The sequence below is a fragment of the Mastigoproctus giganteus genome, chromosome 12, assembly GCF_048544385.1.
Source record: "Mastigoproctus giganteus isolate SK-2022 chromosome 12, ASM4854438v1, whole genome shotgun sequence".
Classification (NCBI taxonomy): domain Eukaryota; kingdom Metazoa; phylum Arthropoda; class Arachnida; order Uropygi; family Thelyphonidae; genus Mastigoproctus; species Mastigoproctus giganteus.
The window spans coordinates 9,903,178-9,924,079 of NC_143586.1; the positions used below are offsets into that span (position 1 = coordinate 9,903,178).

Sequence of the window (20,902 nt, forward strand, 5' to 3'; positions counted from 1 at the left end):
GTATAATGATAACAATAATAATAAAAACAAATCCAAAAGGCAGATATACATTTTTCTTTTTCTTTTACAATTCTCATCTGCATTCTTCTTGCAGTACCTACCAAATATAAACTCTTTAGGCCAACTATTGAGAATCTTGGAAGGGACATCAGCACAGATGAACTTTGTTGATTTAACCCCAGGGGCTCACATCTGGTGAGTATGGGCTTGGCTCACCCAGGGTCCTGAGCTGGATATCATCATTCTTCTTTTTCTTGGTGATTCCCTTCTAATTTTGACTCTCTCTCTCTCTCTCTCTCTCAGAGTAACTCGGGGATTTTTTTTTTTGGCTTGTGCAGCATAAGCCTCAGGCTTCCTTGCACCATGTAGCTAATAATAATAATAAAATAATAATACTGTCATGGGGGCCAACTATGGAAGTGGGAGAATCTTAACTATGAGGTTGGTTTTTTTTTTGGTTTTTTTAGGAGCATTAGCAACTAAGGCCATATTGCTCCGGGTATATGCGGTGGTCATTCCCTGACCTTTCCGCATCCTCCGTATTTGGTGGTCACGGGCTCGAATCCCGGTCTAATCAAGAAGCGTGTGCTACGCACTGCTGCTCCTGCCCACCTGGCTGCGGAGGCGCCAACTATGAGGGAAATAGTGTAGGTCCACTTGCTGCTTCTAAATATTTTTTACTATACTCCCCCACCCGGTAAAATTGGCGTCTATGCCTGTGGTAATCATGATAATTCTCTGTGACGATTATCAGGTCGAAGAGTTTCCTTGTAAATCCATTCTTTTAAGATAATTTATTCAAACTGAATGCACATACGAAATGCAGCAATAAAATAAGACGGTGAGTAAAACATGATGTCATCCAAATAATGAGTTGGATTCCAAAAAATATTACAAATTTCGCAAGATTATCACTGTTCTTTCTTTTCTTTCTTTTTTTAATTACCTTCGCAGCACCCACAGAATCGGAAGGTGGGCTGTAGCTCATGGTCACGAGAGCTTTAGCTACTTGATTCTTATCAATATTACTTAACAGAAGAGCCTCATTATTACCAGCCATCTTCTAACATAACTACAGACACCACATGCCACTTTAACAGCGATTCGAACTAAACACGCCGTACTGTGGTGGTAATTATTTATTTATTTAATATTTATTTATTTATTTTTATAAGAATATCAGTGATATACCGTATCACCATATTTTTTCGTAGTAGTAAAATACTGCACAAGTAGTGTAAATATCATCGTTTTAATTGAATCTCATATTGTGACTATCTTCACAACGAGTTACTATGTATTACGCTACCTCGAATAAGTAACGCTTCACCAATGGAGAAGACTCATCATCATCATCATCAGCCATTTTAAATCCATTGCAGGATGAAGGCTTCTCCAACAACTTTCCATATGCTTCTGTTTTGTGCAATGGCCATCCATTCACTACCCACGAACTCTTGAATTTCATCTATCCATCTCTGCAGTTGTCTTCCAGGTTTTCTTCTAGCTCCTATTGGGTACCATTCTGTTATTTTCTTAGTACACCTACCATCATGTCTACGAACTATGTGTCCTGCCCAAGTCAGGGGCTCACATCTGGTGAGTATGGGCTTGGCACACCCAGGGTCCTGAGCTGGATATCATCATTCTTCTCTTTCTTGGTGATTCCTTTCTACTCCCTCTCTCCCTCTCTCTCTCTCTCAGGGTAATAGGGAATTTTTTTTTTTTTGCCTGGTGCAGCATAAGCCTCAGGCTTCCTTGCACCATATGGCTAATAATAATAATAATAATAATAATAATGAAAGTCCATTTAATCCTTTAGTTTTGACAAGAATGTCCTTTACTTGAGTTTCCTGTCTAATCCAAGTATTTCTCTTCTTATCTAACAGTATGATTCCCAATATAATTCGTTTCTTCCATTTTTTTGGCGAGTGCCCAAGTTTCACATCCATAAGTCATGGTGGGGATGACTTATGGAAGTGAAAACATTGATATATTATTGTACGTTTCAGACAATTTGGGATATTGCTCCTCAATATGTAACTATATTTACTGAATGCTATCCATCCAAAGTTAATGCTTCTCTTGCCTTCCAGCCATTTATCATTATTACAGCTATTGACTTGTCCCACATAAGTATATGACTCCATCTTTTCAATTACTGCTCCTTCAATCATTATATCCCATTCTGTGGATATTTGTTCATCACTACTTTTATTTTAACCATATTCATCTTCAGATAAAATCCTTACTAACAGTGCATAATTCATTAAGATCTTCCTCTAATTCTTTAGGATCGTGTCTTATCACCACAATGTCATCTGCAAATCGTAAATGGTTAAAGTACACTCCATTCACACTGACTCCTTTCTGCCACCAGTCTAATCTTCTGAAAGCTTCCTCAAGGGCCGTTGTAAACAACTTCGGAGATATTTTGTCTCCTTGTCGAACTCTCCAGAGTCTGTGGCCAGCACTTTAGCATTAGCATTAGCACTAACATTAGCAAAGGCACATGATGCAAGAAAGCAAGCTTATATAGCACCAGCCAAAAAAAAAAAAAAAAAAAAAAACACCATATTTCACCCATCCACTCGCTCCAAATATTTGTCAAGTTCTGCCTTAAATCTATTTAAGTTATCACGTCTACAACAACAGATGGAAGTTTCTTCCAGCCATCAACCACTCGCTGGCTAAAGGCAAATATCCGCACATCTATCCTACAACCGTCTTTCCTCAATTTGAATTTATGACCTCACAGGTGATTATTCTGAGCAACATGAAGAATCCCATCGGCATTGAGCATGCTCAAACCATTAAAGGCTGTATACACCTGAATCAGATCACCTCGCAAGTGCCTAGTCTCCAGACACTGTAATTTATAAAATTTAAGCCTTTCTTCATAAGAGCAACCCTTTATTCCATTCATTAATCTTGTTGCCATTCTCTGTACTCGTTCCAACAGCTGTACATCCTCCTTAAATGAGGCCTCCAGACCTGTATACAGTACTCAAGTTGTGACCTTGCACCACTGCCCTATACAAGGGGATAATCACCTCCTTATCCCTGCCAGAAAACGTCTTGTATATCATTGATAAAACACCATGAGCTACTCTTGCGGACCGTCTGGACTGCTCAGAAAACTTCATATCTGTCTGCAAAATTACCCCCAGGTCCTTTTTCATTCTCTACCACAGTCAGTGTACTGCCACCGTGTTGATACATTAGTCTGGAATTACTGCTTCCCATATGTAGTACTTTACATTTGTGAATGTTAAACTTCATTTGCCACCTCTCCGCCCATGTGCTCAACTTTTCTAGATCCTGTTGCAGCAGTGCACTGTCATTAGTGTCATTAACAACCCTACCAACCTTCTATCGTCGGCAAACTTGGACATTAAGCCTGAAATACCATCTTCAATATCATTTATAAACACAGAAAACAACAATGGATCCAACGCTGAACCCTGAGGGACTCCATTAATAACATTAGACCACGAAGAGCAGTGTCCATTGATTACCACGCTCTGTCTTCTCACACTCAACCATCCCCCTTTATCCATAGCAGCAATTTGCCTCCAATGCCACACTGCTCCAATTTGTGCAGCTGTCTTCCATGTGCAAGTATCAAAGGCTTTTCTAAGATCCAAATGTATGATATCAAAGTTATTCTTTGCATCCAGTTTGTGACTACATGATAGTATCCAATCAAATTAGTCAGACAAGCCTTCCCCTTAACAAACCCATGCAGTGTCCGAGCTATAACTAAAGTCTTGTCTAGATGATCCTGGAATGCTTCTTTAACCAGTGCCTTCATTAATTTCCCTGGAACAGAAGTTAAACTAACAGGTCTATAATTACTTGTGACAGCCTTTGATCCTCCTTTGTGAACTGGGGTTACATTTGCACATCTTCAGTCTATGCGTGCCTCCCCTGAGTCAGGGAAGCTCTCGTAATTATGGCTAAGGGTTTGCTTACTTCCTTTGCCGCCTCCTTTAATATAACTGGATAGATTCCATCCACCCCAGGTGAATTTCTCATGTTTATTTTCAACAATTTCTCCTCCACTTTACTCTCAGTTATTAAAAGATTATCTAGCTTACTGCCAGAGTTGAATATACCTCTGGCTAAGCAGGATCATCAACAGTTGAACCATTGATATCGAGTGGACCAATCGGATTCATTCTCTTCCTTCTAGAGTTTACATAAGTAAAGAACTCTTTGCTGTTTTTTTTTTTTTGCATCCTTTGCCAAAGATTTCTCGTAATCTGCCTTCGCCTGCCTAACCTCCTTTGTAACTTGGTTACAGACCAGCTTATATGTATCATAGACTACTGTGTCACATGTTAATTTAAATGAATCCCATGCATTTTTCTTCTCTGTCACATGTCTAATCAGTTTATCTGACACCCATTTAGGCCTAAATCTTGAACAATATTTCTTTGTTGGTATGAAAATTCTAATAGCTTCCAAAATTAATTCTTTGAATGCCTCTCATTTTGAATTTGCTGTTGGTAACATCATTTGTTGGTTCCACCGTATAGAATTTAAATACTCTCTCAGACCACCGTAGTCACCTTTACGAAAGCAAAAACCCTTCCCTATACCCTTGGTGGTAGTCACATCTTTGAGTAAATCCCACTTCAACATATTGTGATGAATACAACCTACTGGTTCCTTTATCTGAAGATTCTTGATGCATGAAGAATCACTATTGATAATCAGATCAAGAATATTACTCCCTCTAGTTGCCTCTCAAACATGCTGTTGTAGAAAACAATCATCCAATAAATCCACAAAAGCCTTGCTAGTGTGTAAGTGACCAACCCACAAATTCCAATCAATATCCGGGAAATTAAAATCCCCCATTATTAAGCCACTCTAATTTACTGGCCAACTCTATTATCTGCACAATTGCTCATTATACTCACCAGATTTATTAGGCCTATGACACACACCTACTGTCATTTTTCCTATCCTATGCTTATGTTGCACCAAATTTCGGAGTAGTTCTGTCTTGGGCCGAGATACCTATGGCTTTTTGCTTGATGTTGTGATTCCTTTCTACTTCTTTCTCTCTCTCTCTCTCTCTCTCTCTCTCTCTCTCTCTTTCTTTCTCTCTCGCTCTTTCTCTCTCTCTCTCTCTCAGGGTGTTTTTTTTTTTTTTTTTTTGGTTGGTGCAGCATAGGCCTCAGGCTTCCTTTCACCATGTGGATAATAATAATAATAATAATAATAATAATAATAATAATAATAATAATAATAATAAGAAGAAGAAGAAGAAGAAGAAGAAGAAGAAGAAGAACGGAAAAAAACGAAGGACATACAAGAGATGAGAGAGCGGGAGATTCGAGAAGAAGTAAAATAGTCGATCAGGAACATCCACAACTGGGGAACACATATCTGAAGCCTAAAGATGAAGATACAAGAAACCCGGCGAAATACACGCCCATCACAGGCTTCCCAACGATTTACAAGATCCTGACCGGCTGCATAACTAGGAAGATATCAGGCCCGTTAGTGAGTCAGAATATAATGTCCAAAAAACCAAAAGGATGCAAGCGGAGGACAAAGAATGCAAAGAGAAATTAACCATAGATGCCGCAGTTATGGAGCAAGCCTTCAAGAAGCACCTCAACCTATACACGACCTACATCGACTACCGCAAGACCTTCGCCTCCATACCTCATAGCTGGTTAATAGAGACACTGAAGATCTACAAGGTCAATCCGATAGTGAAAAACTTCCTAGGAGCAACGATGGCGAAATTGAGTACCACCATTAAGAACGAGAACATCACAACAAGGCCAATCCACATTAGAAGAGGAATCTTTCAGGGAGGTGCTCTAAGCCCACTATGATTCTGTCTAGCACTCAACCCGCTATCCACCATGCTCAACGGCAGCAAGTATGGATATAACCTCAAAGAAGGAAGAAAGAACCTGTACACCCTCACCCACCTGATGTACATGGATGACACCAAGCTCTATGCGGCAACTACTCCGGATCACCGAATGATTCATCAAGGACATCAGGATGGAATTTGGTCTAGAAAAATGCAAAACCCACACACTGCACCAAGGAAAATTAGTTGGCCGAAAGGACCAGCTGATAACTGGTAAAGAGATCGACGCTATGACAGAAGAAGAGATCTACAAATACCGGGATGATGCAGGCTGAGCAGTTGGAACACCAGGAAATCAAAAAGTGCCTGACCGAAAAATATCATCAGAGACTTAGAAGCCTGCTGAAAGCAAAATTGAACGGAGGGAACACAATTAAAGCCATAAACACCTATGCAGCTCCAGTAATAACATACACATTCGGGGTCATAGATTGGACTAACACCGAGCTAGAAGATCTCATGCGAAAGACAAGGACAATGATGACCAAGAGTCGCCAAAACCACCCGAAGTCAGCAGTGGAGAAAATAACAATACCTCGGAAAGAGGGAGGAAGGGGCCTGATAGACCTGACAGAAGAATAGGAAACAGCGATACTTAACCTGAAGGATTACTTCGAGAACAACACAGCACCACTCCACCAGGCCATAAGGAAGATAGATAAGTGGTATACCCCACTCAGTCTAAGCGAGGAAACGCCTCCCGCCCAAACGATACAAGAAACGAAGATAGAAAGATGGACAAAGAAGACACTCCATGGCAAACACTACAATGACCTCCATCAAGATCACATCGATAACATTGCTTCCAATGCATGGCTCACGAGTGGAACGCCCTTCCCCGAGACCGAAGGATTCATGCTGGCCATCCAAGACCAGGTAATCAACACCAGAGACTATAGAAAATACATCGCAAAGGAGTCCGGAATGTCAGATGACACATGTCGACGATGTCACCTGGCCTCAGAAATGATCCAACACATCACCGCGGGGTGCAAGGTGATCACCCACACTGAGTACACTCATAGACATGACCAGGTAGCAGGATAATACTGTACATCAGAAGCTAGTGAGGAAATACCAGTTGACCAAAGAAAGTGTACCATACTACTACAAGTACGAACCCCAGCTAACACCGAGCTAGAAGATATCATGGGGAAGCCAAGGACAATGATGACTAAGAGTCGCCAACACTATCCGAAGTCATCAGTGGAGAGATTAACAATACCTCGGAAATAGGGTGGAAGGGGACAGATAGACCTGATAGAGCAACAGAAAACAACAATAGTTAACCTGAAGGATTACTTCGAGAACAACAGAGCACCACTCCACCAGGCCATAAGGTAGATAGATAAGTGGTATGCCCCACTCAACCTAAGTGAGGAACTTCTTCTTTGGATTTCTTTTTCCCTATAGGTTTCTTGGGCTTTATGACTTTTAGAAAGTTGTAATTTTCCTCGTCCATATCTTGGACCTGAACAGTCTGTAGAACCTCAAACTTGTTCTTAAGTTCCAGTACATTTTTCTCTTTCTCCTCTTCTGTTATCTCAAAGATCTTCGTATTATTTACTCAAGTCAGTTTTTTTCCTTTCTTTTCTGACATTTATGCGAAATGTGCATCTTACCATTCTGTGATCACTTCCAACATTTACCTTGTTCAGGACGGTAACGTCATTCACGATATATTTTTATTTATTTATTAAATCAGTTTATTTCCCAAGAAACCTTGGGTCACCCTGGGACGGCTCTGTGCCAGAAGGGTGTGAATATTTACAGACTAAGGTGCGAGGAACACATGCACGATAAACGAGAGAACATGCGTGCTCGACCCGAGACATTTACAGGATTAAATATACAATAATATACAAGATATACAGTAATATATAAAAAAAAAAACAACAGTCTGTCATATCCAGGAGCAGGTGAGTATTATAATTTCATAATCTGGTAGCAGTTCTTCAGGATTTCCTTCCTGTAGGGCTTGTCTTCACAGAACCTATCAGGGTGGATCCTAAATTTATTGAAGATCCGAAGACAATTGGCTGGAAACATGTTCCTCAGGGAATCGATGTTTGACAGAGTAAGACGTAGAGGGAGACAGGAGTCGGGGTGCTTCCCTCTTGCCCTCCTCGGGCCAGAGATTAATGTGGATACCGATGGAGCATCAATTCGCCTCATTAGAAGCCGTGCGAGCGTGAAGACATATTTTGTCATGATGATATGTCTCCAGGGAGTGGTGCCCAGATTTGCTTGTAGGATAGATCTGGAAATAGTTAGGGGGTGGCCTACCACCCTGTTCATCCATCTAAGCAACCAGTACTCTAAACTGAGATACTTCTGAAGGTATGAGGCAGGGGCAGATGACCAAATTTCTGAAGCATAGAGAGGAATCGGCGTAATACACCTCAGGATGTGCCGAACAAGCAGCGCTGGCTGATGCACACCAACGAGTTCTTGACGCCCTGCCCAAAGAGCAGCGTACGTCTTCTGCCTCATCCTGGCAAAGTGAGGCTGAAAAGTGAGTCCAACATCCCAGGTGAGGCCAAGATCAGTATGAGAGGTCACCTTTGCACCGGTTCCCCACTAACAAAAATTTGGATATCATTTTTGACTTTCTTCTTGGTTATCGTCAGTTGCGCTGGTTTGGAAGGGCTCAGATGCAGCCCAATTGTGGCAAGATAACTTTCCAAGCTTAATATCTGCCTAGAAGCTTGTTTGTTGATATGTTGAATCTGATGACTATGATCTGAGCTCACGTAGAACTTCAGATCGTCGGCATAAGAGACAAAGTTCGGATTCTGAGCAAGAAAAGGCTCCAAAACTGCTGCAAACAGGATAGCTGACAGTACGCTTCCTTGTGGGATGCCTCTTGAGGCGTCAGGATGAAGTCTATTTCATTACAGGAACTCCCCGACTTACGTAAGGGTTTCGTTCCTCCGAATGCGAAGGACGCGCGTGCGAGAATTTCGTGAAGACGAAATTCACGAAATTCATCCAGCAGTTTCGTGAGGAGGTGCGTGCGAGAATTTCGTGACGACGCGCGTGCGAGTATTTTGTGAGGACGCGGGTCAGACAATTTCGTGAGGACGCGCATCCGACAGTTTCGTGAGGAGGTGCGTGCGAGAATTTCGTGAGGACGTGCGTACGAGATTTCGTGACGACGCGCGTGCGCCAATTTCGTGAGGACGCGCGTCAGACAATTTCGTGAGGACGCGCATCAGACAATTTCGTGAGGACGCGCATCAGACAATTTCGTGAGGACGCGCATCCGACAGTTTCGTGAGGAGGTGCGTGCGAGAATTTCGTGAGGACGTGCGTACGAGATTTTCGTGACGACGCGCGTGCGCGAATTTCGTGAGGACGCGCGTCAGACAATTTCGTGAGGACGCGCATCAGACAATTTCGTGAGGAGGTGCGTGCGAGAATTTCGTGACGACGCGCGTGCGAGAATTTCGTGAAGACGCGCGTGAGAGTATTTCGTGAGGACGCGCGTCAGACAATTTCGTGAGGACGCGCATCCGACAGTTTCGTGAGGAGGTGTTTGCGAGAATTTCGTGAGGATGCGCGTACGAGAATTTCGTGAGGACGCGCGTGCGCGAATTTCGTGAGGACACCCATCCGACAGTTTCGTGAGGAGGTGCGTGCGAGAAATCCGTGAGGACGCGCGTACGAGAATTTCATGACGACGCGCGTACGAGAATTTCGTGACGGCGCGCGTGCGAGAATTTACCACCCACGAACTCGTGATCATCTATCTATCTCCGCCGTTGTCTTCTAGGTTTTCTTCTAGCTCCTGTTGGGTGCCATTGTGTTATTTTCTTAGTACATCTATCATCATATCTACGAGCTATGTGCCCTGCCCAAGTCCATTTTAGTCCTTTAATTTTGACAAAAATGTCCTTTACTTGAGTTTTCTTTTGTTATCACAACTTGTTATTTTTGTATTAGTTTTCCTTTCAAGTCAATGTTATCTGCTATGAGTACTTTTTTTTTTTTTTTTATTAATTAATCTTTTAATTTTAATTAATATTTTAATTTTTTAATTTTAATTAATTTTTTAAAAATTAATCTTTATAATTCCGGCGAGGTTATCTCTGCCGTTTGTTAACCCCTGGCATGGTGCCGTGAAGGGTATTGTATGGTCGTGGTACCTGCGTGTACCGATGTACTGTACAATAAAGATCTTATTTATTTATTTATTTATTTATTTTCTGCCTAATCCAGGTGTTTCTCTTCTTATCTAGCAGTCTGATTCCCAATATAATTCGTCCCAATCTTTGTTGTGTAATTCTCAGCTTCTCTTCCATTTTTTTGGCGAGTGCCCAAGTTTCACATCCATAAGTCACGATGGGGATGACTTATGGAAGTGAAAACATTGATATATTATTGTACGTTTCAGACAATTTGGGATATTGCTCCTCAATATGTGACTATATTTCCTGAATGCTATCCATCCAAAGTTAATGCTTCTCTTGCCTTCCAGCATTTATCATTATTACAGCTAATCACTTGTCCCACATAAGTATATGACTCCATCTAGATGGGGATGACCGGTAAAATTAATAATCGGTAGATGGCCACCGGTAAAATTACAGAGCCGAACTTCTGGGATCACTGCTCTTGGCGCATTCCTCCCCCTTATCTCCGGTCTTCAGCACAGCTGCTAGCAAACCGTAACCGGCTAGTACTAACCGACAGATTCCTGCCAAAGCAGATGCTGCCCTCACTGCAAGCCATCGACGGGGACCTCCAAGAAGTGGTCAATAATAAAAAATACAGGAAGGGTATCCTCGTCGAACTGAAAATGTAAAACAGCGCCTTGTTAATAATCTGATTTATCTTTTTTTCTCATGTGTATCTCTTTTGTAAATATGTTTTGTTAACCCCTGGCACCACCATGCCGTGACGGGACTAATTGTATGTCTATCATTGCTGCAATTAAAGATTCTATTCTATTCTATTCTATTCTATCTTTTCAATTACTGCTCCTTCAATCATTATTTCCCATTCTGTGGCTATTTGTTCATCACTACTTTTGTTTTAACCATATTCATCTTCAGATAAAATCCTTACAAACACTGCATAATTCATTAATATCTTCCTCTAATTCTTTAGGATCGTGGCTTATCACCACAATGTCATCAGCAAATCGTAAATGGTTTAAGTACACTCCATTCACACTGACTTTTTTCTACAACCAGTCTAATCTTCTGAAAGGTTCCTCAAGGGCCGTTGGAAACAACTTCGGAGATATTTTGTCTCCTTGTCGAACTCTCCGGAGTCTGTAGCCAGCACTTTAGCATTAGCATTAGCATTAAAATTAGCAAAGGCGCATGATGCAAGAAAGCGAGCTTATATAGAATCAGCCAAAAAAAAAAAAAAAAACACCTTATTTCACCCATCCACTCGCTCCAAATGTTGGTCAAGTTCTGCCTTAAATCTATTTAAGCTAACAACTTCTACAACGACAGATGGAAGTTTCTTCCAGCAGTCAACCACTCGCTGGCTAAAGGCAAAGTTCCGCAAATCTATCCTACAACCGTCTTTCCTCAATTTGAATTTATGACCTCACAGGTGATTATTCTCAACAAGAAGAATAATCCCATCGGCATTGAGCATGCTGAAACCATTCAAGGCTTTATACACCTCAATCAGATCACCTCGCAGGTGCCTAGTCTCCAGACACTGTAATTTACAAAACTTAAGCCTTTCTTCGTAAGAGCAACCCTTTATTCCATTCATTAATCTTGTTGCCCTTCTCTGTACTCGTTCCAACAGCTGTACATCCTTCTTAAATGACGCCTCCAGACCTGTATACAATACTCAATGTGTGATCTGACCATTGCCTTATACAAGGGGATAATCACCTCTTTATCCCTGCTAGAAATATTCCTGTATATCATTGATAAAACACCATGAGCTACTCTTGCAGACCGTCTGGACTGCTCAGAAAACTTCATATCTGTCTGCACAATTACCCCCAGTTCCTTTTCATTCTCTACCACTGTCAGTGTAGTGCCACCGAGTTGATACGGTAGTCTGGAAGTACTGCTTCCCATATGTAGTACTTTACATTTGTGAATGTTAAACTTCATTTGCCACCTCTCAGCCCATCTGCTCAACTTTTCAAGATCCTGTTGCAGCAGTGCACTGTCATTAGTGTCATTAACAACCCTGCCAACCTTCGTATCATCTGCAAACTTGGACATTAAGCTTGACATACCATCATCAATATCATTTCTAAATACAGAAAACAACAATGGATCGAACGTTGAACCCTGAGGGACTCCACTAATAACATTATCCACGATGAGCAGTGTCCACTAATTACCACTCTCTGTCTCCTCCCACTCAACCACCCCTTTATCCATAGCAGCAATTTGCCTCCAATGCCACACTGCTCCAATTTGTGCAGCAGTCTTCCATGTGCAACAGTATCAAAGGCTTTTCTAAGATCCAAATATATGATATCAAAGTTATTCTTCGCATCCAATTCCTTTGTGACTACATGATAGTATCCAATCAAATTAGTCAGAAAAGCCTTCCCCTTAAGAAACCCATGCAGTGTCTATAACTAAAGTCTTGTCTAGATGATCCTGGAATGCTTCTTTAACCAGTGCCTTCATTAATTTCCCTGGAACAGAAGTTAAACTAACAGGTCTGTAATTAACTGTGCCTCCCTTTGATCCTCCTTTGTGGATTGTGGTCCCATTTGCACATCTCCAGTCCATGCGTGCCTCCCCTGAGTCAGGGAAGCTCTCGTAATTATGGCTCAAGGGTTTGCTTACTTCCTTTGCCGCCTCCTTTAATATAACTGGATAGATAAAGATCACTGCGGGAGTTCCCCAAGGCGGAATTCTCTCCGGAGCATTATTCACCACAGTTATTATTCCGTTTGTGCAACAGAGAGAAGACATACTCTGCTATGCCGATGATATTAAAATATATGCTCAGATTAACCCTGGCGAACATCTCTCAAACATCAATAAAAAGATCTCTGAAAACTTACACGACTTAATCAATTTGGCCTCCTCATTAACCCTGCTAAATCAGCCCAAATCGTCTTTTCTCTGAAACGCCAACCCACTGAAATCCAAGTTTCTCTAGACGGCATTCCCTTCCCAGTGGTCAAGATGCATACAGCCTTTGGAGTCGTCTTCGACTATAAACCGAGCTTCAACCCCCACATTGACAAGCTCATAGCAAAATTCTGTCAAATGCGCTGGACCACAAAACAACAACTGCTCCACGTTTGGGATCTGGATGTGACTCGTCGGTACATATTCACCTCAATATACTCCGTCGTACTGTATGCCTCGGAAATTTGGGGGTCCGCGGCCCCTACCAACATCAAGCGCGTGTACTCCGCCGAATACTGGCTCCTTCGCTGGATCACGCAAAAACATCGTCGTCCACCCCAGCAAAGGACAACTGCGATGGCGATCTCACTTAATTTTTCCCGACTTCCAGATCTTGTATTTGAAAAACGCCTTGTTCTCACTGTCATGATGACAACCGGAATGGTCTCGGAGCCAAGCATCTGGGAACTGTGTGGCTGGAGGATCCCTCTACCCGGACTGAGGTCAGCTCCCACGCTCACAGCTCACGATAACAGACTAGCACTCAGTGACCGCTTTCTCCCCAGGGAAATGCTCCCCAAAATCGTTTCAATTGACGGCGACTTTTGTAGGTTTGTGAAGGATCGGAGGTACTGAAGAGAGATCCTTAAGAGCCTGACCTTGGCCAGGCAAAGTGCACATTGACAAGGGCAGCATAATAATGCCCAATATATTGTAAATAATGTTGAAAAGCACGATGTCTTCATGAATATGTTGTAAATAAAGTCAAGATTATCTTTATGAATATAAATATTAATATAACATAATGTAAATATGAATATCTTTATTATTTCATTGTAAATATTGTGAAAAGCATAATATCCTGTAAATAATCTGACACTGATTCTATTTTATTGTTGGCTCTGGGGGATGAGCCCGAACTTCGATGTGGGCCCCGTCTCCCCAACGCTATTATTGTCCACCATCCAATGTAAAACCCCTGGCATTGCTGCTGTGAAGGGTCTATTGTATATACCACGTTTGTATACAATAAAGATTATATATATATATATATATATATATATAGATTCCACCACCCCAGGTGAATTTCTTATGTTTATCTTCAACAATTTCTCCTCCGCTTTACTCTCAGTTATTAAAAGATTATCTAGCTTACTGCCAGATTTAAATACACCTATGGCATTTCCCTCCCTTATAACTACTCACGTGTGAATGTCGATGCAAATATTCATTTAGTTTGTTAGCTACCTGAGCAGGATCATCAACAGTTGAACCATCGATATCGAGTGGACCAATCTGATTCTTTCTCTTTCTTCTAGAGTTTACATAAGTAAAGAACTCCTTGCTGTTTTTTTTTTGCATCCCTTGCCAAAGATTTCTCGTAATCTGCCTTCGCCTGCCTAACCTCCTTTGCAACTTGGTTACAGACCAGCTTATATCTATCATAGGCTACTGTGTCACATATTAATTTATATGTATCCCATGCATTTTTCTTCTCTGTCACATGTCTAATCAGTTTATCTGACATCCATTTAGGCCTAAATCTTGAACAATATTTCTTTGTTGGTATGAAAATTCTAATAGCTTCCAAAATTAATTCTTTGAATGCTTCCCATTTTGAATTTGCTGTTGGTAACATCATTTGTTGGTTCCACCGTATAGAATTTAAATACTCTTTCAGACCACCGTAGTCACCTTTACGAAAGCAAAAACCCTTCCCTATACCCTTGGTGGTAGTTACATCTTTGAGTAAATCCCACTTCAACATATTGTGAGGAATGCAACCTACTGGTTCCTTTATCTGAAGATTCTTTATGCATGAAGAATCACTATTGATAATCAGATCAAGAATATTACTCCCTCTAGTTGCCTCCCAAACATGTTGATGTAGAAAACAATCATCCAATAAATCCACAAAAGCCTTGTAAGTGTGTGAGTGAACAACCCACAAATTCCAATCAATATCCGGGAAATTAAAATCCCCCATATTAAGCCATTCTAATTTACTGGCCCACTCTATTTATCTGGAAAAGTGCTCATTATACTCATCAGATTCATTAGGCCTATGACGCACACCTACTGTCATTTTTCCTATCCTATGCTTATGTCGCACCAAATTTTGGAGTAGTTCTGTCTTACTGTCCCAACTTACTTGACGTAGATAAGTGCATCAGATCAGCCTCTCACATTCCCTGGGTGGCCTTAGAGACTTGTGACCCAGAACTAGCTGTGAACATTCTCACAAACTGGATCAACACTGTTGCCAAATATGCTGCCTCTAAAAAGATCACAATCAGTCCATATAGAAGGCTTTGGTGGAATTCTGAACTCAAAATGAGTTTCCAGCTGAAGCAACAGCTCCATCGCACGTGGAAACAGTCTCAAAATGTCAATTATCGTATCGTTTATTCAAGGGCAAGGGCTCAATTTAATCGCCTGAAATCTGAGGCATTCAAATTATACGTTAACCGTGAGCTGGCTAAAGGAAAAATTCCCTACAAGAAAGTGAACCCTCATTTTCCTTTACAACTTGATCCTGAATTGTGGCTCGATTTCGTCACAAGATTTAACCGTAATCCTATGCCAAACTCAGATCTAGCTCTACTAACAGAGCCCATCCAGCAAGAAGTGTTGAACAACATTCAGATTACAAAACAACAACTGATCGTAGCCATCAATTCTCTACCTGTCTCGTCAACCACCGGTGATGATGGAGTTCCCCAATTCATGCTCAAATGCCTAAGTCCGTACATTATTCAGCCACTTTTAATTATCTTCAACCAGTTACTCTCGAACAAAATTTTCCCACAGCAGTGGAAAAACTATCTCATCAAACCTTTAGCCAAAGTTCAGTCGCCATCGAAACCTAAACACTTCCGAACCATCTCCAACTCCTCCAGCCTGCTGAAGCTCCTGGTGAAGGCCTTACTCCCCATCCTCACTAAGCAGATCTTGCCCAGTAATCCAGCCCAAATTCACTACTCCCTTCCAAACAGATCAACGATCACCAATCTGCTAGCCACCACGAATACTATCTTGTCAGCATTGGAGAATAGGCAGGAACTAGCTGTGACTTACTTAGACATTGAGGCTGCATTTGATACCGTCCAAGTAAACCAACTTCTCACTCTCCTGGAATGCCACTTCCAGATCACAGGGAACATATTATGCTTTCTCTCCTCTCTTCTGAATAACAGAGTTATAAAGCTTCATACAGGAGATCGCACTGTAAGATGTAAAATCTTACAAATATAATATTTTGTGGAGGAGTGAGATTTATTTAAAGTAAAACTTATAATATGGCAATATGGGGGAGCGAACCTTACAAGCCAAAGGATTAAATTAGACAAACGTCTATACAAGGGTAGCTGTAAGTGAAAAGCTATTAGCAACCTAGGGACACTTCGACTCTCAGCTCACACAAACAAACCAAACAATAGAAACTAGTAGCAACTGGTATTAGTAGAAGGGTCAACTCTGGTAAACAATAGAGCGGTGGACCATGTGCTGTCGAGACATTTCTTTAATCTGTTACACCGGGACAGTAAAAACGGAACAAATGCTGGGAATTAGATTTAAGTCTGGCTCTGGCTGTCGGTGATGGCAAGTTTTTAGATCGTGGGAAATTAGTCTGCTACAGTATAACTATAAGCGGCTGACTTCAAAGGTACTGACAGCCTAAGAAAGTTTACAAACTTCTTAAAATAAGAAGTTAGATCGGGCAATAAGGAATCAGTTTGAGAAAATAAAACGGGCAAATAAGAAGAGAGTGGAAGTTGATAAAATGAGTAAGATTGGTTAAACGGAAAACCAGGGCGGATTTGACATATGTATGCGGTACATAAAAGGAGATGAACAAAAAGTGAGTGAACAGGGGGAGACACAGAGTCATACCCCGAGTTGAGATTCATGTGGGTGTTTATGGAAATGAGTTAGGGGAGACACAGTTGAAGTTTTTGTCAGTACTTGGGAAAGTGAGACAGACACAGATTCCCGAGTTGAGTTATGTGGGTGTTTAGGAAAATGGGTTAGTGGGATTCTAAGTTGAGTTTTTGTTGGTGCTAGAGAAAATGAAATAGTCAGCGGACACAGCAGTCGAGATTTTCGTCGAGATAAGTAAAATGAGTTAGTAACATGGACAGTTGAGGGTTCTGTTGTGGTAGGAAATATGTGTCAGTTAACAGTTGAGTGTTTGGTCGTGGTGGGAAAAGAGAAGGGTAGCGCCCTGGAAAGTTTTCTTCTTAAAAAAGTTCTTAATAGGTGGAGCGGAAAAACGAGGGTAGCACCCTATGAGTTTTTCCTTGTGATAAGTTTTAATAAGGTGGAGAGAAAGGGAGCGAAATCCGCAGAATCAGTAGCTCGAGAGAAGGAGCGAAAATGCGGAATTAGTAGCTCGAGGAGAAGGAAGAAAGCAACGAGTGGAAAAGATAGAAGTAGCCCGAATAAGGTGGAGAAAGAACGCCAGTCCCAGTGCAGCAAAGAGTTCCTAAAAATTATCTGTAGCAAATTCAGGTGAAAGCAGATGAAGGAGATCCTCAGTGAGCCAAAGATGGAAGTTTGAAACCGCCCCGGGAAGCAAAAGAAAGAAAAATGATAATAGTAAGTACTGTAAGTTAACAAGGATTGCTGTGAAACAGTATAGTGATTAATTAATGAAAAAGGGATAGCATTAGAAGTAAATTGATAGATAAATTATCTCTTAAGTAAATTATATATATACTAACAGAGTTAATTAATTCAAAAAGGTTATTGTAAAATGCAAGAGAAACGAAAGATAAGTAATAGATTAAATTGTTGTTCAGATGATTATAATATGTTAGAAGGATAATTGAACTATATAAAAAAAACTTTGATTATGTTTTAAGGATAGGTAATTGAATATAGTGTTTGTATTAATGAAGAATTGTTGGTCCAACTGAAAGACTAATAACAAATAGAGACTTTAGGAAAGTTAAGATGGTTAAGCTGGTGCTCTTATCTCGATGTTAAGCCAGCTCAATCAGATTTAACTCTCGTAAGGAGTTCTCTCCTTTGTATTATAATATATTTTCTTTGTAAAAGTGTATTGTAACAGAATGGCGAGAACACAGAGTATAATGATGAAAATAGCATATTGATTGTTAATATAAGAATAATATATGCAAGGTGTCCTTGACTTAACCTTGTATGCATATTACATGTTTTTTTATTCAATTGTATATTATGTTGTATATATATATGTAAATAAACATTGTTGTTTATTAATTTGTGAATTTGTTATTCCTGAACACTCAGCCTTTCCGAAGGGAATTATACACAATTGAGAAGTTCCCTCGAATCTGGAATTCTCCTAGGAAGTAAAGTCAGATGCATAAGTGGGGGAAATAAGACTAAAGTGGACCAACACATAATAGGGAACAAAACGAAATAAAAATAAGAACAATAAAACAATAACTAAATATATAAACAATCATCATTCTTTTCATTCCACCCCCCACAGCACCCTTACTAGATCCGTCACCGCAGGAGTCCCACAAGGAGGGATCCTTTCTGGCCTTCTGTTTTCATCCATTATCTTACCACTGGTTGCACATTCTCGATGTCTACTGAGCTATGCGGACGATATCAAGGTACTCACTCCCATCATCCCCGGTCAAGACCTAGATCTGGTAAAAGTGGAAATTAACAACACTCTCACCACAGTCACATCTTACCTCTGCCAGTTTGGGGTCAAGATCAATCCTGCTAAGTCCGAATTCATGGTGTATTCATTGAAGCAAACTGCTTCTTCTCTCCAGCCTTCGGTCAGCAACACCCTCATCCCAATTGTGTCCAGCCATCGTGATCTGGGCGTTGTATTCGACCGAAAACTTCGATTCAATGCCCACATGGACATGCTCCTCACACGTGCTTCAAGATTCCGGTGGATAGCAAAACAACATCTCCTTCATATCACAGATAAAAAGATAACCGTGAGGTACATAAGAACAGTTATCTTTCCACCTTTACTCTATGCTGCTGAAATTTGGGCGTCAGCGGCACTGTCAATAAAGAAACCACTCTTTGCCACAGAATTCTGGCTCCTAAAGTGGGCCAACAGGAAGCACAACCTCCCAGCTCTGATTCGTACCACGCAGCTTGCCAACTCTCTCGGAATTCCACTGCTTCCCACCTTAGTCGACGACCAACGCCTCCTAGCAACAGTCAAGATGATAACAGGCATAATGGCAACACCTTCATTCTGGGATATCTGTGGCTGGAGGATCCCCCCTGCTGCCCTTAGGGCCAATCCCGAGCTCTACTCGCATTCAGCCCGACTCCATCTCTCGGACAGGTTCCTTCCTCAGCAGATGCTCAAGCAAACCCAGGCACTGGACGCCGACCTGAACAAATTCGCTGTTGACCGGACTTACCGGAAAAAAATTATGACGAGTAGGACTAATCAGCAATGACTGATGTATACCTTGCATCTGTTCCTGTCTGATGGAGCTGGTGCTCTTATCTCGATGTTAAGCCAGCTCAATCAGATTTAACTCTCGTAAGGAGTTCTCTCCTTTGTATTATAATATATTTTCTTTGTAAAATTACCTTTTTGTAAATAATTGTTCAATTTTCCCGGAAGTTTGGGAAACTGTAAGCCCCTGGCTTTATGGCCGTGAAGGGTAATAAAGATTATCTCTCTCTCTCTTGGGCCGAGATACCTATAGCTTTTTGCTTGATGTTGTGATTCCTTTCTACTTCTCTCTTTCTCGCTCTTTCTCTCTCTCTTAGGGTGTTTTTTTTTTGGTTGGTGCAGCATAAGCCTCAGGTTTCCTTGCACCATATGGATAATAATAATAATAATAATAATAATAATAATAATAATAATAATAATAATAAGAAGAAGAAGAAGAAGAAGAAGAACGGAAGAAAACGAAGGACATACAAGAGATGAGAGAGTGGGAGATTCGAGAAGAAGTAAAATAGTCGATCAGGAACACACACAACTGGCGAACCCATATCTCAAGCCTAAAGATGAAGATACAAGAAACCCGGTGAAATACAGGCAGATCACATGGTTCCCAACGATTTACAAGATCCTGACCGGCTGCATAACTAGGAAGATATCAGGCCCGTTAGTGAGTCAGAACATAATGTCCAAAAAACCAAATCAGCAAATCAGCAAATGACTCTCGCATTGACTTCTTTGACAACTCCCAATCACTGATGAACTCCATCCACAAGTTTGCCTCTTCACTTAAACTGCAAAGTGACTAGCTCACATCTAATTATTGTAGTTTATTATTATTTGTTATATTATTTTTCTATTCTCTAACAGATTAATTATTACTTGTTTTACCGGTAACTTAACTTAATACAATCCTCTTTTGTACATATGCTTTTATTGTTTGAATCTATATCAATGTTTATCGTCCTGTAGGATTTCACATTATTGTTATTATGTTTATTGATCTGATCTCAGATACACTGTTAATGGCTACCTGTTGTGTATCTTTTTATTAATAAAATAAAAAAAATAAAATAAAAAATAAATAAAAAGGATGCAAGCGGAGGACAAAGGATGCAAAGAGCAATTAACCATAGATGCCGCAGTTATGGAGCAAGCCTTCAAGAAGCACCTCAACCTATAGACGGCCTACATCGACTACCACAAGACCTTGGACTCCATAGCTCATAGCTGGTTAATAGAGACACTGAAGAACTACAAGGTCAATCCGATAGTGAAAAACTTCCTAGGAGCAACGATGGCAAAATGGAGTACCACCATTAAGATCGAGAACATCACAACAGGCCAACTCCATTAGAAGAGGAATCTTTTAGGGATATGCTCTAAGCCCACTATGGTTCTGTCTAGCACTCAACCCGCTATCCACCATGCTCAAGGCAGCAAGTATGGGTATAACCTCAAAGAAGGAAGAAAGACCCTGTACACCCTCACCCACCT

At 40.9% G+C, this 20,902-nt stretch overlaps 1 protein-coding gene across 1 annotated transcript in view; it reads right to left on the reverse strand.

Annotated features, from left to right (window-relative positions):
• Window positions 1-1,072, reverse strand: part of LOC150076668 (aldehyde dehydrogenase family 16 member A1-like) — a 111,334-nt gene extending 110,262 nt beyond the window's left edge. Inside the window, exon 1 of the mRNA XM_090386600.1 lies at window positions 947-1,072. Coding sequence (XP_090242726.1) covers window positions 947-1,060 — 114 coding nt within the window. The 5' untranslated portion in view covers window positions 1,061-1,072. The remainder of the gene's footprint in view (window positions 1-946) is intronic.
• Window positions 1,073-20,902: the final 19,830 nt, after the last annotated feature.